Source organism: Nelumbo lutea, chromosome 1 (genome assembly GCF_056320005.1).
Source record: "Nelumbo lutea isolate HS-2025 chromosome 1, American lotus-T2T, whole genome shotgun sequence".
In the NCBI taxonomy this organism is placed as follows: Eukaryota; Viridiplantae; Streptophyta; class Magnoliopsida; order Proteales; family Nelumbonaceae; genus Nelumbo; species Nelumbo lutea.
Window position 1 is genome coordinate 36951044 of NC_142684.1, and position 17158 is coordinate 36968201.

General features: G+C 38.7%; 1 protein-coding gene across 1 annotated transcript; it reads right to left on the reverse strand.

The window, feature by feature from the left end:
- Positions 1 to 411: 411 nt before the first annotated feature.
- Positions 412 to 16526, reverse strand: LOC148874293 (extradiol ring-cleavage dioxygenase-like). Its single transcript, XM_088965001.1, has 3 exons — positions 15949 to 16526; positions 1541 to 1917; positions 412 to 825 (listed from the first exon to the last, which is right to left on the reverse strand). The coding sequence occupies exons 1-3, from the start codon at positions 16399 to 16401 to the stop codon at positions 633 to 635; spliced, it is 1023 nt and encodes a 340-aa protein (XP_088821127.1). The 5' UTR covers positions 16402 to 16526; the 3' UTR covers positions 412 to 632.
- Between the last annotated feature and the right edge of the window lie 632 nt (positions 16527 to 17158).

Consider the following 17158-nt stretch of genomic DNA (forward strand, 5'->3'; position numbering starts at 1 on the left):
ATGGCCATTCCCTCAAATGGGGAAATGCCATTCCACCATCAATGGCCATTCCCTTAAAACACCCTTACCACATTCTTGAAAAAGATTAAAACCCACTTTTGACAGTTGTCAAAATAAGCAATTTAACACCTTCCCACTAGTAATCCCTTCCAATATATTTGGTTTGATAGAAAATAAGAGAAAAAGAAATTGAGGTTAAATGCTCAACGATTTCATAATTTTTTAAAAGATTTTTCCCTCAATTTTCTATTTCTCTCTTATTTCGTATCAAACCAAAAACATCCTGAAGAAGGCAGGACCCAATTGCATGACTTTGAGACTATTCTTCCTAAAGGGATGACAATATTGAGAATGCAAAACGAATCAATGCAATATAATAAAATATAAAAAATCATAAAAAAAGAAAAAATATTTAACTCTAAAAGTAATCTTATTTGGTAATGGTTACCAACTAACACAAATGGAGAGATTACTGAAGTCCCAAGTACTAATACACCATTAACAACCATTAATACACTAATATCAAAAAAAAAAAAAAAATAAAAACACCGTTAACCATCATCTATCTGATCATGCTGAACAGCCATTACCATTACAATACAAAATCAACGTTTGACAAAGCAAATGACCAATCATTGAGGTGTTTTGAAACGATAAGAGGCATAAGAAAGTGTGCCAAGGCTCCAACTATGATGGATGAGTTCCGCCTTTGCATCTGCGCCTGCGGCTCCCATGGCAACATGCAAAGGGTAGAAGTGGTCCGGCCATGGATGAGCAAGTTTTGCACAGGGTGCTTTCACCTCATAGTTATTCACATCTTCATGTCTGCAAATAATGATTTTAGTGCTAAATTCAAGTAGAAACCCAATTTAGTATCAATATTATTTATTTAATAAACGTTTTGTATGACTTTGTCTAAAAAATCGGAATAAAATCTACTTTAAATGTTTTTTTGACACCTCAGCGCCACTAGATGTCATTAGACCCTTGGTTTTTAAAACCAGATCAGAGCGGACAATCAGATCGGAAAAACCGGGAACTGGTCATTTGATTGGTCCCGTTTTTCTCCAAAACCGTTGATTTTGGTCAGCAGACCTCTGAACCGATGGGTAAACTGTTCGAACCATTCAAACGGTTTTGATCGTTTTTCAAATTTTTTTATTTTTTTGTTAGAACGGGCCGATCATTTAGGTCGAACGGTCAGACCATTTGACCCAGTAACCAGACTCCTGACCGGTTCGATCTCCGAATCAGTTTTAAAAACCATGATTAGACCCATATAAAACAAGCAGTAAAAAAACACCCTTAAAAATGAAGAACATTATTTTTAGCATATTTTCTTGATAAACGGCTCACATAAATCGAGACACATTTATCAATTAAACTACTCAATTAAACATCAATTTTAGCAATTTTCTGTTAAATGGCTATATGGCGTTGAATCGGCATCTATGCTCCAAAAATACCATCAATACTAAACACCATCTTAGTTGTTGTTTTCTTAGAATAATGTTAATATTTGCTTGAGTACAGAAATTACCTTCCATTCAGAAGAGATTCATTGAGCCATGTATCAAAATCTTGAGCCCAAGGGATGGCAGAGCCATCATCTGCAGCCAAGCGAAGGGCTCTCAAGTTGTGTGTGGCACTTCCAGACCCAATTATCAGAACCCCCTCTTCCCTCAAGGGCGCCAGCGCCTTCCCCATGTTGTAGTGGTAAGTACCATTCTCGTTTGTTTGGACAGAAAGCTGGCACACTGGGATATTGGCCTCTGGATACATGAGCATGAGCGGGACCCAAGCACCATGGTCAAGCCCACGAGCTTTGTCTTCCTTGACATCTTTGAAACCAGCATCCACAAGCAACTCCTTCACTCTCTTTGCTAATTCAGGTGCACCAGGTGCTGGGTATTTTAGCTATTAATGTCCAAACGTTCATAATTCAATCAAACAACTCCATTGTTAGTCACCAAGAAAAAAAATAAAAATAAAACTCCATTGTTAATGGCTTTAAACGATAATCTAAAACCATTTCTAGTTTTTTATTTTTCACATTTTTTAGTTGAAATAAATGTTGGACAGTTTTGTATGCCCTTAGGTTCAATCAGAATGATGTACTTTATGAGTTTATTGTAAATGAACAAAAGTGCATATTTGATTCATGTTCATTTGGTATGTTTCTGTGTAATACCCTTAAATTGGACACTTAATGAGACTCGTGTTAATTTAGAATGTTCATAGTCAGTGGGTCGGTCTGGGGAGACCTATCCTGATAAGGCTGACACTGTTGTGCCACCAAGTCGGTTGGGGTGGCTTGTCTCAGCTGCCAGGGTGAGACCTTATGTACATACAGTGTAGGATTAATTGAATCTTTGAATTGGACCAGATTTCCAGTATTGCCCTGGACCTTGGAGATTGATGGGCAAAATTGGAAAGTTACACCCGACCCCTAGACTCGATTATGATACTGCACTAGGTGTCGGATTGGGCTGTCTTTGATGTACCAATCAGTGAGATCCTTAGCGGGGGTCAAAACCTGTGTATGTTGGGACAGTCTGAGAATTCATCTGAGTGGGTGATCATAGTGACAGGATCAGCCCCTTTGTCAGACAAAGGTAATGATCGGGGATGCACTCTCACTGATGGAAACCAAGACTGCAGGCATCCGATTTCAATCGTTGAGATTTGTTTTGCAAAGTATATTTTATATGAGATATAAAAATATATATATATATTATGGTTTCTAAAATGTTTGCAAAAGGTTTTAATTCTCGCGATCCATATAAATAGAGAGTGTAACATTGTTCCTTGCAGCCGAGGGAGAGGTCCTCTCTTGTCGGGTAGTATATGATCATTATGGGCTGAGAGGTTAAGTGTAAGACCATTGAGGATAATACCTAATGGTTTAATCTTGCATCTGCCCACAGTCCCTGGGTGTTATAAGGTGGCTTGGCCCAGGGACCACTTAGGGTAAGTGTTAGGTCCATAGAACCCATTTGATGGGTTTCGGGGGGTGCACTGTCCATAGTAGTGTATTCGGCCAGGCCTTATAACAAAAGCTGGGCCAAACCCATGTGGCTGATGTGTAGATCAATGCTTGGGTCCCACGCCATACAAGGAAGCCCAACTGGGCAACAGTTAGGAAGGTTAAGTGAGCACATAAGCTTAATGAGCCTAAAGCCCTTTTCAAACTTGACTTATTTAATAAGTTAAATATGGGCGAATTCTGAGATGGATCAACAGATAGGATAGGGTCTTAACCCTATCCACTCAGAGAGCCTAGATCTGAATATGATTCAAATATATAAACCTCCTAATGAGATTAGGAGAATGTTGATCTAATCTGCAGATAAGATAAGGGTTTATCCTTATCACCTAAGGGGATGTTTGATCCAAATATGATTTGGGTTAGCAACTCCTAATTGGATTAGGAACTGATCCTTTGGGTTTACAAAAGAAGGGGGGGCGACAGCCTTTAGAAGAATGACATAATCAGATCCTCTTCAGAGTTGAAATTACAGAAGAAAGATTTCTGCAATCCCTGCAAAGATCTTTCTTGTGCCTCCTTCTACAACCGCTAGACATCCAGTTGTGGGAGAAGTCAAGATTCGATCTTGTCATCAGTTCTTTGAGAAAAAATTGATAGGAAGCTGTGCTCACGTGCCATCCTGTTGTTTCTTGCAAAGGACAGAGTTCTTGGAGAAGAACATTGCTGATTCTACTCCATCCTACATTGCGCCATCTTTAGTGGGAACAACCTTTGGATCCTTCCTTGGGTGTGAACACCTTCGTTGGGAGATATTATTTCTCCATATCAGGTATAATCCTCTCCTACTCCTTTTTTGTTCAGATCTGGTTCAGTTTATGGTTCAAGATTGATCATTGAAAATATGATTTTCTAAATAGGGAATGCGGTCCCTAGTTGAAAGGGAGAGAAAAATTTTTGAAATTTGCCCCTTTTTCGCAAGATTTAGGCGTCCATACGATGAATCTCTCATCCCTTCAGTGGTATCAGAGCCAAGGTTCAAATCTTGAACCAATTTGTTTCAGATCTGAACCTGCGCAAATGGGCAGAAGGCGTTCTACCCAATTTGCGCAAATATGGGTTTTGGGAAATTTATTCCAAAAAATATGGGCGAATAATCTGAAATTAATTTTTATATAGATCTGATTATTATTTAAAATTGTTCTTTATAATTTTCTTGATTTATGAGCTATTCGTACAAGAGGAGATCAAATTCTTGTTTTGCGCAGGGAACCTATGATTTTGCAGTTTATTGATTATTTTATTACATTTGGTCTGTAAAATAATTTTTTTTTTAATTTTTTAGACTGAATGTATAGGTATTTGATCTGATGTAATTATTAATAGAAATTAGGATTTCTATTTATTTTATTTTGGATCGAAGATGGCAGCGCAGAAAAGGAGAACTCGTAGAGGAGGAGATTTCGTAGATGGGAGAATCGCTATCTGCGATTTGCAGTTTGTGAAACTGCAACCTATGACCTAACCTCTGTTTTGCAGGAAGGATTGTGCAAACAACCCTAATAGACTAATTCTTAACTGTTCTTTTATCAGAATTTAATTTTAGATTATTTTATTGAATTAAAGATTTAATTAAAGATCAAACCCTAGACCCATTTGAACCAAGATCGGTTCAAATTGTTTGGACCAAATCTAGGGTTTGTTCAAGGCTGAAAATCAGCCATAATTTTCTCACTAATGGGCCTGAGGATTGTTATTTAATTAAATGGTTAATTCGACCCAACCTGTAAAGGCCTAGTTTTAAATGGTTAAAACTGCTAAAAGCCCACTCTACGGATAAAACTATATGGGCCGAATCAATGAACCCTAATTCGGCCCATATACCTAGATAATATTAAATGGTTAATATTATGGATTTAAAATGGGCTTCAAACAGGCTTCACAGATAATTAATTGATTGGATCAATTTATCCTTACATGTGATGTATGGATATGCGATGTGCTACGTATATGGGCCATAAGTACTCGACCCATACTCGATCGACAGTGGCTCTTGTGCACACCATGGCTGAATGCACATCATTGCCATGGTGTCCCTTTTGGTCATTGGATGACCTCCCTCAGTGGTGGGCCCCACACTTCATCAAGAGGTTACGTGTGGAACCCTAGCCGATTTGGGCCCACCGAAATCTGACTTTATGAAAGTCAGTGGGAGCCACTTGGGTTTGACCTAGATCAAACTAGGGTGTAATTGATTGTTCCCTCCAGCTAATATGAGTGCATGTGATAGGGAAATTCATATGATGAACTCTCTAACATCATTAGCATGAGGATGGGTCATTCAGTAATGAGGAAATGCACCAGAAAATGGATTATCCATTTGCTGTTGGGCTTGTCTGAATGTTTCATAAGATGATAGGGGCGTCATAGACCGATGTGGGAGGGGCTTCATCAGAAAATGGGAACTCTCTCACAGTACCTTGGCATTCACGAACATGATGGGTAAGCACTCATTAAACAGAAAGCTTTACCTGAAAACGGCTCTGAACCTTGTCTGACAGAGGCCAAAGGGAAAACTCATATGATGAGTGGATATGATCATTCACAGAAAGGTGGTGGGGTTTTGCAGCTGAAACAGTTGGCTCCATGCACCCTATGTGATTTCTCACATTTCCAGAGACAACCCGTGGTCTCCGCCACTGAGAAAGGAGGGAAATCTCAGTGATGAATAAATGGAAATGGAACGTAGATTAAAATCCATATCTATGTAATGAACATGAATCAAATTAGGTTGTGGACTGATGTTTGCTCTTTTATCAGAAAATTGCAAACGGACAATTTGCAAAGCTGCTTGATGGCAACAAGCTGAAGGGCCTAAACTATGCTGACTGGTATAAGAACCTTATGTTGGTCTTAACCTCTGAGAAATTAGACAAGGTAGCCAAGAATCCTGCCCCAGATCGTCCGAGAGATAGGGCTTCTGAGGCCCGGAGAAGAGAATACCAAGAATGGGAGGAGAAAAACTCCCTTGCCCGCTTCTATATCATTGCCTCCTTGGACAACCCAATTCAGAGGCAGTTTGATCAGATTGAACTTGCTGTGGACAGTCTCAAGACAATGTACGAAGAGCAGAATCGTTCTACTCGGCAGAAGGTCTTGAAATAGTTCATGACCGCGCAGATGTCCAAGGGCCAAAAAGTTCACGACCATTGTCTCCGGATGATGGGCTATATCAACGAACTAGAGGCTCTTGGATCCGGGCTGGATTTGGTAACACATATCGATGCTATTCTCAACTCTCTGCCTCCATCCTTTAATCCATTCATCATGAACTACAACATGAACAAGATGAACGTCAATTTGCAGGAACTCAACAATATGTTGCAGAGGGCCGAATAATTGATTAAAAAGGATGAGCCCATTGCCACGCTTGTTGAAACTGGCAAATCAAGCAAGAAAATGAAGGCAAAGAGAAAGCCCCAGAAGAAGACTGCCAAACCCAAGAAACAGAGGAAGGACAAGGCATCAGATGCCTGTCATTTTTGCAAGAAGACCGGCCACTGGAAAAGGAATTGTCTTGCCTATCTGGAATCCAAGAAAGGTAATTTCGAAACTTGTGTTATAGAAACCAATTTATTGGTAGCTTCTGCGTCCTGGTGTATTGACTCTGGGGCTTCAACTCATGCGTGTAACTCACTGCAGGGGTTCAAGGTAAGCAGAAGGCTGAGTGAAGGAGAAGTCACGCTCTACTTGGGGACCACTGCAACTGTTGCAGCTACGACCATAGGAACCGTGGAGTTACTTTTTAGAGAAGGAACTATTGTATTGAAAGGTTGCCTTTATGTACAAAATTTAAGAAGAAATTTGATTTCTGTCTCAAAACTGTGTGCAGATGGTTATTCTGTATTCTTTAGTAATATGATTACTATTAAAAGAAATAACAGATTCATCGCATATGGGGAACTGGAGAACGGTCTCTATGTTCTACATCCTTCTCTAGAAACTAACATAACCGAAACTACGTCGGCTGAAAACCCCAAGAAGAGAGCCCGAGATATAGTCAATCCCACGTGCTTGTGGCATTACAGACTTGGCCACATCGGTGTTGACCAAATCACAAGGTTGGTAAAGGATGGTCCTTTGGATTTTCTAATTGCAGAAGATCTTCTCAATTGTGAGCCTTGCCTGCAAGGCAAGATGACGAAATGACCATTTAACTGTAGCCATGCTTGTTGAAGCTGGCAAGACAGGCAAGAGAAAGAGGAAGGCAAAGAAGCCTCAGAAGAAAGCCACTAAGAGCAAGAAGCAGAAGAAAGACAAAGCATCGGATGCCTGTCACTTCTGCAAGAAGACCGGCCACTGGAAAAGGAACTGTCCTGCCTACCTGGAATCCAAGAAAGGTAACTTTGAAACTTGTGTTATAGAAACCAATTTGTTGGTAGCTTCTGCATCCTGGTGTATTGACTCCGGGGCTTCGACTCATGCTTGTAACTCACTGCAGGGGTTCAAGGTAAGCAGAAGGCTGAGTGAAGGAGAAGTCACACTCTTCTTGGGGACTACTGCAACTGTTGCAGCCGCGGCCATAGGAACCGTGAAATTAATTTTTAGAGAAGGAATAATTGTACTGAAAGACTGTCTTTATGTACAAAATTTAAGGAGAAATTTGATTTCTGTATCAAAACTGTGTGCAGATGGTTATTCTGTCTTCTTTAGTAATACGATTACTGTTAAAAGAAACAACAGATTCATCGCATACGGGGAACTAGAGAACGGTCTCTATGTTCCACATCCTTCTCTAAAAACTAACATAACCGAAACTACGTCGGCTGAAAACCCCAAGAAGAGAGCCCGAGATATAGTCAATCCCACGTGCCTGTGGCATTACAGACTTGGCCACATCGGTGTTGACCAAATCACAAGGTTGGTAAATGATGGTCCTTTGGATTTTCTAACTGCAGAAGATCTTCTCAATTGTGAGCCTTGCCTGCAAGGCAAGATGACGAAACGACCATTTAACGGTAAGCCTGAAAGATGTACAGGCACGCTTGACCTTATACATACTGATGTATGTGGTCCCCTGAGTATTAGGACACGGAATCAACATGTGTATTTCATCACCTTCACAGATGATTTTTCACGATATGGTTACGTGTACCTAATGAGATACAAATCTGAATCCTTTGAAAAGTTTAAAGAGTTCAGACAAGAGGTCGAGAAATAGTTAGGGAGAGACATTAAAGCCCTTCGATCAGATCGAGGTGGCGAGTATCTCTCTGACGAATTCAATGACTACTTAAAGGACAATGGGATAGTATCACAGTTAGCTCCTCCTGCTACACCACAACTTAACGGTGTTTCGGAGAGGAGAAATATGACCTTATTGAATATGGTCCGGTCACTTCTCATACACTCAAAGTTACCCACATCTTTTTGAGGTTACGCATTAGAGACTACGATTTACGTGCAGAATCAGGTTCTAACCAAATCGGTTCCGAATACTCCATATGAACTTTGAACCAGAAAGAAACCAAGTGTCAGACACTTGAAGATTTGGAGTTGTCTAGTACACATTAAAAGAACGAGTACAGACAATTTGGAATCCAAGACCAATCGTTGCCTATTTGTAGGCTACCCAAAAGGCTCTATGGGTTACCTATTCTATGACCCAAGTGAGTAGAAGGTGTTCTGCAGTCAAAATGCACAATTCTTGAAAACCGATTACATCCTGAACACCCATCGTCAGGAATTTGTTCTTGATGAGGAGAGCTCAGGAGTGGTGGGAGATGTCCCACAAGTTCCAGGTAGTGACCAACCTAGAAGATCCACTCGGGTATCCGGGCCACCAGTCCGTTATGATTATGACCATGATAGTTACCTGGTGGAAACCTTAACTAGTGAGGAAGATCCCGTGACTTATGCAGAAGCTATGTTGGACATAGATTCCCATAAGTGGGTGGAGGCCATGAGAGCAGAGATGGACTCAATGGAGACCAATGGAGTCTGGACTGTAGTAGATCCACCCTCCGGGGTAAAAGCAATCGATTGCAAATGGATTTACAAGAGGAAGAAGGGCCCCGATGGTAAGGTTGAGACCTTCAAAGCTCGTCTGGTGGTGAAAGGGTACACTCAGAAAGAGAGCATCGATTATGAGGAAACATTTTCGCCTGTGACCATGCTTAAATTCATTAGGATCCTGCTAGTTGTAGCAGCATACCATGATTATGAGATTTGGCAGATGGATGTCAAAACTGCATTCCTGAATGGAGATCTTACTGAAGATATCTATATGCAGCAATCACAAGGCTTCGTTGCTGCAGGTCAGGAAAACATGGTATGTAAACTTAATAGATCCATTTATGAACTTAAGTAAGATTCTAGAAGTTGAAACATCTATTTTGACTCTACTATCAAATCGTTTGACTTCAAGCAGAATCTGGATGAACCCTGTGTTTATAGGAAGTACAGTGGAGATAAAGTTACATTCTTGGATTTTATGTAGATGACATTCTACTCATTGGGAATGATGTAGGAATGTTAACTATGGTGAAAGTGTGGCTTTCACAGTAATTCTCCATGAAAGATTTTGGAGAAGCCTTTTATATACTGAGTCTTTGACTCTATAGAGATAGATCAAAGCGGATAATAGGATTATCCCAATCTGCTTACATTGACAAAATAGTCAAAAAATATAGCATGAAAAACTCCAAGAAAGGACATGTTCCTTTCAGGCACGAAGTCACTCTCTCCAAGAAGATGTCTCTCAAGACTTTTGAGGAGATTGATGGCATGAAAGACGTTCCCTATGCCTCTGTTGTATGGAGCATCATGTATGCCATGTTGTGCACTCGTCCTGACATTGCTCAGGCAGTGAGTGTGGTAAGCAGATTTCAGGCCAACCCAGAGCAGGAGCACTGGACTGCTGTGAAAAAATACTTAAGTACCTTCGAAGGACAAAAAAAAAATACTTAAGCACTCGACGGTAGCTCACTACAGATCCAAGGGTATACAGATGTCAATTTCCAATCGGATCCAGATGATAGAAAGTCACAGCTGGATATGTTTTCACAATAGGATCGTGTGCTGTTTGCGGGAAAAGTAGCAAATAAGGGTCCACTGCAGACTCCACGATCGAGCCCGAGTACATTGCCGCAAGTGAGACTGCTAAAGAAGCCGTGTGGATGAAGAAGTTCGTTCACAAGTTGAGAGTAGTTCTATCCAGCACATCACCCATCCCGTTGTTGTGTGACAACAATGGAGCCATTGCTCAGGTTAAGGAGCCACAAGCCCACTCGAAGTCGAAGCACATCGAGAGGAAGTACCACGTACAACAGGAGATTGTTGGTAGAGGGTACGTCTTGATTCAGAAGATAGCGTCAGCGGAAAATGTAGCAGACCCATTGACGAAGCCACTATCACAGAAAGTGTTTGAGAAAGACATGGAAAGCATGAGACTCTGGCTTGTACCTGATTGGACCTAAGTGCAGGTGGGAGCTGTTGGACAATTTTGTATGCCCTTAGCTTCAATCAGAATGATGTAATTTATGAGTTTATTGTAAATGAATAAAAGTGCATATTTGATTCATGTTCCCTTGGTATGTTTCTGTGTAATACCCTTAAACTGGACACTTAATGAGACTCGTGTTAGTTTAGAATGTTCACAGCCAGTGGGTCGATCTGCGGAGACCTATCCTGATAAGGCTAACACTGTTGTGTCACCAAGTCGGTTGGGGTGGCCTGTCTCAGCTGCCAGGGTGAGACCCTATGCACATACAATGTAGGATTAATTGAATCTTTGTACTGGACCAGATTTCCAGTATTGCCCTGCACCTTGGAGATTGATGGGCAAAACTGTAAAATTACACCCGACCCCTAGACTCGATTATGATACTGCAATAGGTGTCGAATTGGGCTGTCTTTGATGTACCAATCAGTGAGATCCTTAGCGGGGGTCAAAACCTGGGTATGTTGGGACAGTCTGAGAAATCATCTGAGTGGGTGATCATAGTGACATGATTAGCCTCTTTTTCGGACAGAGGTAATGATCGGGGATGCACTTTCACTGATAGAAACCAAGACTGCCGTCAGCAGATTTCAATCGTTGAGATTTGTTTTGCAAAGTATATTTTATATGAGATATAAAAATATATATATTATGATTTTAAAATGTTTGCAAAATGTTTTAATTCCCGAGATCCATATAAGTAGAGAGTGCAACACTGTTCCTTGCAGCCGAGGGAGAGGTCCTCTCTTGTCGAACAGTGTATGATCATTATGGGCTGAGAGGTTAAGTGTAAGACAATTGAGGATAATACCTGATGGGTTAATCTTGCATCTGCCCACAGTCCCTGGGTGTTACAAGGTGGTTTAGCTCAGGGACCACTTAGGGTAAGTGTTAGGCCCATTGCATCTGCCCACAGTCCCTGGGTGTTACAAGGTGGTTTAGCTCAGGGACCACTTAGGGTAAGTGTTAGGCCCATAGAGCCCATTTGATGGGTTTCGGGGGTGCACTGTCCATAGCAGTGTATTCGGCCAGACCTTGTAACAAAGGCTGGGCCGAACCCATGTGGTTGATGTATAGATCAATGCTTGGGTCCCACGCCATACAAGGAAGCCCAATTAGGCAGCAGTTAGGAAGGTTAAATGAGCACATAAGCTTAATGGGCTTAAAGCCCTTTTCGAACTGGACTTATTTAATAAGTTAAATATGGGAGAATTCTGAGATAGATCACCAGATAGGATAGGGTCTTAACCCTATCCACTCAGAGAGTCCAGATCTGAATTATCAAACATCCCCTTAGGAGAATACTGATCTAATCTGTAGATAAGATAAGGGTTTATCTTTATCACCTAAGGGGATGTTTGATCGAAATATGATTTGGGTTAGCAACTCCTGATCTGATTAGGAGATGATCCTTTGGGTTTACAAAAAAGAAGGAGGCGGCGGTAGCCTTTAAAAGAATGACATAATCATATCCTCTTCAGAGCTAAAATTACAGAAGAAAGATTTCTGCAATCCCTGCAAAGATTTTTTTTGCTACCTCCTTCTACAGCCGCTAGACATCCAGTTCGATCTCCAATTGTGGAAGAAGTCAATATTCGATATTGTCATCAGTTCTTTGAGAAAAAAATTGATAAGAAGTTGTGCTCACTTGCCATTCTGATGTTTCTTGCGAGGGACATAATTCTTGGAGAAGAACACTGTTGATTCTGCTCCATCCTACATTGCGCCATCTTCAGTGGGAGCAGTCTTTGGATCATTCCTTGGGCGTGAACACCTTCGTTGGGAGATATTATTTCTTCGTATTAGATATAATCCTCTCTTACTCCTTTTTGGTTCAGATTTGGTTCAGTTTATGGTTCACAATTGATTTTTGAAAATATGATTTTCTAAATAGGAAATGTGGTTCTCAGTTGAAATTCACCCATTTTTCCGCAAGGTTTGGGCGTCCATATGATGGATCTCTCATCCCTTCAATAAATTGCATGGTTTTTAAAACTGATCCAGAGACCGAACTAAACAGGGGTCCAGTTATCGGGTCAAATGGTCCGACTATTCGAACCGAATGGTCGGCCCATTCTGACAAAAAAATAAAAAAAATAAAAACGGTTAAAACCGTTCGAACGATTAACCACCCAAGTCAACGGTTTGTTGACAAAAATCAATAATTTTGAAGAAATTCAGGTTTTAGGGAAAACCAAAACTGATCATCTAACCGATTCCTGATTTTTTGGTTCGACCATCCGATCCAATCCAGTTTTGAAAACCATGATAAATTGAATGGTTATCTTAATCGGATAGTTGACTTTCTAACCCATGATGCAGATACCAAAACGGTTCTTTATGGAGTCAAGACTGACAACATTGACTACATCTAAATCCTAGGACCCGACATTGAACTGATCCTGCATGGCTACATGACAAGGCGGCGAGGCGCTGCTTACAAACCGGTCCTTATCCGGATCACATTGATTATCGATATGCCCACGTCGAATTAGTTGGGCTGGATATTGCATAGGAGGTATGAGTGAATCAGCTTTGATTCGGGACATGCAGTACCAGTCTCAAACCGATTCGATTTCCATATATAATAGACCTAGGAATTATATATTACTAATAAGTGTGCATGTGGAAATTTTTTATCATGAAGGTAGTAAAAAATATATTTTTAAAATTTTTCATATTTGTTATGTTTCTATGTTTATAATTTTTTAACTTTTTATTATTTATTTAATTATGACATTAAGGATTAGCACATTTAACCCAAAAGGTTAAATTGTTGACTCACCATCAAATAAGAAAATAACTTCATTATTGGATTGGTTTTTTTTAATATGATTAATTAATATAAAGTATTAGAAATATGCCCAAATCCTTTTTTACATAATTTATATATTTTTATGTGTTTTCGTTTTTTAAATTTTAATTATTTAAATATGACTTCACGGATTGACACATTTGACTTAAAAGGCTAAATTGTTGATCTACCCCCAAACAGGAAAACAATTTCACTTTTGGGTTAGTTTTAAATTGTTTATTTGATTTGCATCATCAATAAAAAGTTAAAAACAATTCTTATTTATTGTGTTTAATTTTTAATATGATTAATATAAATTATTAGAGATGTGTGCAACTATTTTCTACAGAGTTTCTATAATTTTATATATATATTTTTTTATTTTTATTATTTAATTAAGAGATCAAGGGTTGACTCATATGGCTCAAAAGGTTGAACTGTTGACCCACCACCAAGAAAATAATTTCATTTTTGTTTGATTTTAAATTTTATATTTCATTTCCAACATTAACAAAAACAACTATTATTTGTCACACTTAATTTTCCTTTAATAAGATTAATATAAAAATATTAGATAACGCTTAAATATTTTCTTACAAAATTTCTGTATTATTACATAATGTTTTTTGTGTTTTTTTATATTTTTCATTTTTTTTATTTAATCATGATATCAATGGGTCAATCTATGTGCTCAATTTTTCAGTATTTTTATTTAATCATCATAGATTGCCCCATTTAACCTAAATGGTTGAATTGCCTATTCACCACCAAAATGGAAGAATGGTTTTGTTTTTGGGTCAATTAAAAATCATGTATTTTATATCATTAAAAATATTGGATATAGATCTAATTCATAGAATTTATTAGTGAAAGAATAACTTAAAATTATATTAGTAGTTAAAATTACATTTTCTGTCATCACAATTAAAAAGGGACCAAATTCAAAAATAAGGGCATTCTAGCCAAGAATAGGAGTCAATGAATGCTAATGGGAGTTAATACTTAAAAAAATAAAACTTGATGAGAAGAATTTGAATGATGAGAAAAATAATGTTCAAATTACATTTCTATCCTTACAATTAAAGAGATACCAAATTCAAAAATTAGGGCATTTTAGTTAAATAAAAATTCCACACTTCCATTCATACATTTAATAGCAGTATAATATAATATAATATAACTATATAGTATAATATAATAGCAGTATAATATAATATAATATAACTATATAATCACTTCAAATCTGAATCAACTTGAAATAATAAGGACCAACCCAGTCAAATTATTAATCAGAACAAAACCAACATAATTGGTTCAGTTGGCTTGATTCTGTCGGACAAAGAATTGACAGCCGTAACTGGATATAATTTGGGAATCAGAGTTCCTCCAACTACCCTCTATTGACGAACCAAATTTGATAGTTGATCACATGGACATGAGAACATCTCCAACTACCCTCTATTGACGAACCAAATTTGATAGTTGATCACATGGACATGGATGAGAACATCTCCAACTACCCTGTAGTCCATATCTTACCAACTATGAACGTTGTTTGGGAGCTTTCCTCAACTAACATTCAATCCAGAAACTCAATTCTTTTTTACTCAATAAATGCTCCACAATTGAAATTAGTTGGTGAAGTAGAACCTTAGCTTTGGTACCCAATCCCATCAATATTATAATGTCTAAGCAATGTTGTAAAGACTCGACCGGATTAAAAATCCGAATTTCGGAATGCTCGTCACAGTTTTACCAGTTAAGTTGTCATTTAATCGGAAAAGGTCAGTGTTTTCCGATTGTCAAGGTCCGATCATCTGATTCAGTTTGAGGCAAGGTTCAAAGTATTAATATGAGATCGAAATGCCGTTTTTTATTTTTTTCAAAGTTTGGTTTTTTTGGAAGCTTAAAACGTGTATTTTATAATTAAAAAAAGTTGGGGTTCGGACCATATCTTCTTCAAAAGATAATCATATCGATACTTTAAACCATGGTATGAGGTATTAGATCGACCACATCAAAACCAGAAACCTAACATATAAACAATAGAAGTTTTAAAACTATAAATGGTTTTTAAAATATAAATAATTTTTTTTTTTAAATTTATAATGCTGAAAGGTATGATATGAAAATAGTTTTGACCAATCTAAATCCACCTTATTGGTCAGTTGTTTGCTTTTCAGTATGATTTCCATATCATGAAATGAAATAAAATAAAACAAATGAAAACACGTTTTTTGTTCCAATTTCGGAAAAAAATTTTAAAGACAAGTTTTTCTCAGATTTTTGTTTGAAGAACCAATTTATTTTCAAACCGGTTGAGGGAAAAGTTGTCAAGGAATTTTAGAAAATTCTCTCTTCTGCCAAACCAAACACAGCTCCATGGCGAAGTTCCCTATGAAAAAGGTCAACAAAAATCTATTTATTCCCTTTTTTTTAGAATAAAAATCCTTTTATTCCTTTAACTCCTCTGAACGCCTGCCTTGCTTTCCAACAGAAGTGGAGAAAATAGATTAAACTGGATTTCTAAGCTTCTATTTTTCTGTTTTTCCCTTCTTCTTTTTCTGAAATGTGAAATCCAATCCAAGAAATCGAACTGGTATACCGGGAGCAGAAACAATAAATCAAATGCAAGAAAGAAATGAATTGATCATCTGCTGGTCTTACCTCGTACATGGGCTTAGGGAAGCCATAGAAATCGTAGATGACATCGTTGAGACCAGAGATAACGTTGACAGAGGGTTCATTGGTCTCCCAATGACCGGAGATGACAAGAATTGACTTGGGTCTCTCTGTGAAGATCTTCTGCTGCCAAGATTTCAAGAAATGCCTCGCCGGAAGGGAATCGTCGATTGACAGCGTCGGCGATCCATGAGATATGAAGAACGTATCCATCATTATCTGCTTTGCTTTCGATTGACAAACCCCAGACGCTCGGACTGCCAAAATTTTTGCTGTTTGCTTGTAGTCAATTGAATACGGCTTTTTGTGTGAGAAAAAAACGCGTCTCGCGGTTCCGTTTTTATACCAGAGGAATTGAGGGAGGGAGGACGATTTTTTCGCTCTAGAATGCGCCGACAAAATAAAAAAATAAAAAAAAATGAACATCAGCTCATACATCAGAGTTCAAATCTGCCCCCACCAGATTGCCCCCGCAACGTCCCACCACACATCATCATCGTTGTCTCGTTGATTCGTTTGATTCGTCATCTCACCTCTTCTGTGTCCACACTAATGTTTGTATTGAGGGACAAGGTTTTGCCATGCTCTGTATTTGTGAATGATCGTGCGGGTGCGTTGGGTTAGGGGTTTCAGGTCCCCAGTACGGATTTAGCCCGTTTGAGAAACTAGCCGTTGGACGTTGGAAGACCTTCTAAATTGTTAATTTTAGTTTTTATGAGGTTTTTATAGAAATACTCCCTAAATCAACATCTATAAATCTATAAATTGCTATATAGGGGGTATTTATATATTTTGATTTCGAAGAATAAAAATAGACAATAAATGCTCCTTCAATATAGAGTAATATCTTATATAACAGTTAGTTTGAGACTTTGGGGGCATTTGGGTAAAGTGATAAATGATTTTACGGTGACTAAAATACCTATCTCACAACAACTAAAAAGTAGATAGTGATGAAGGAAGATTTGGCCCGACCTCTCTATTATGTGACACGTGGCAGAAACAACAACTCAACAAAAGGGGCCAAGCCTAGGCGGGAACAAGGGGACACACTTTGCCGAACTGACCCTTGTAATAACTCGGGACACACTTCGCCAAACTGACCCACCTTGTAACAGCTCGGGATATACTTCGCCGAATTGACCCACCTTGTGACAGCTCGGGATACACTTCGCCGAACTGACCCACTCTGTAA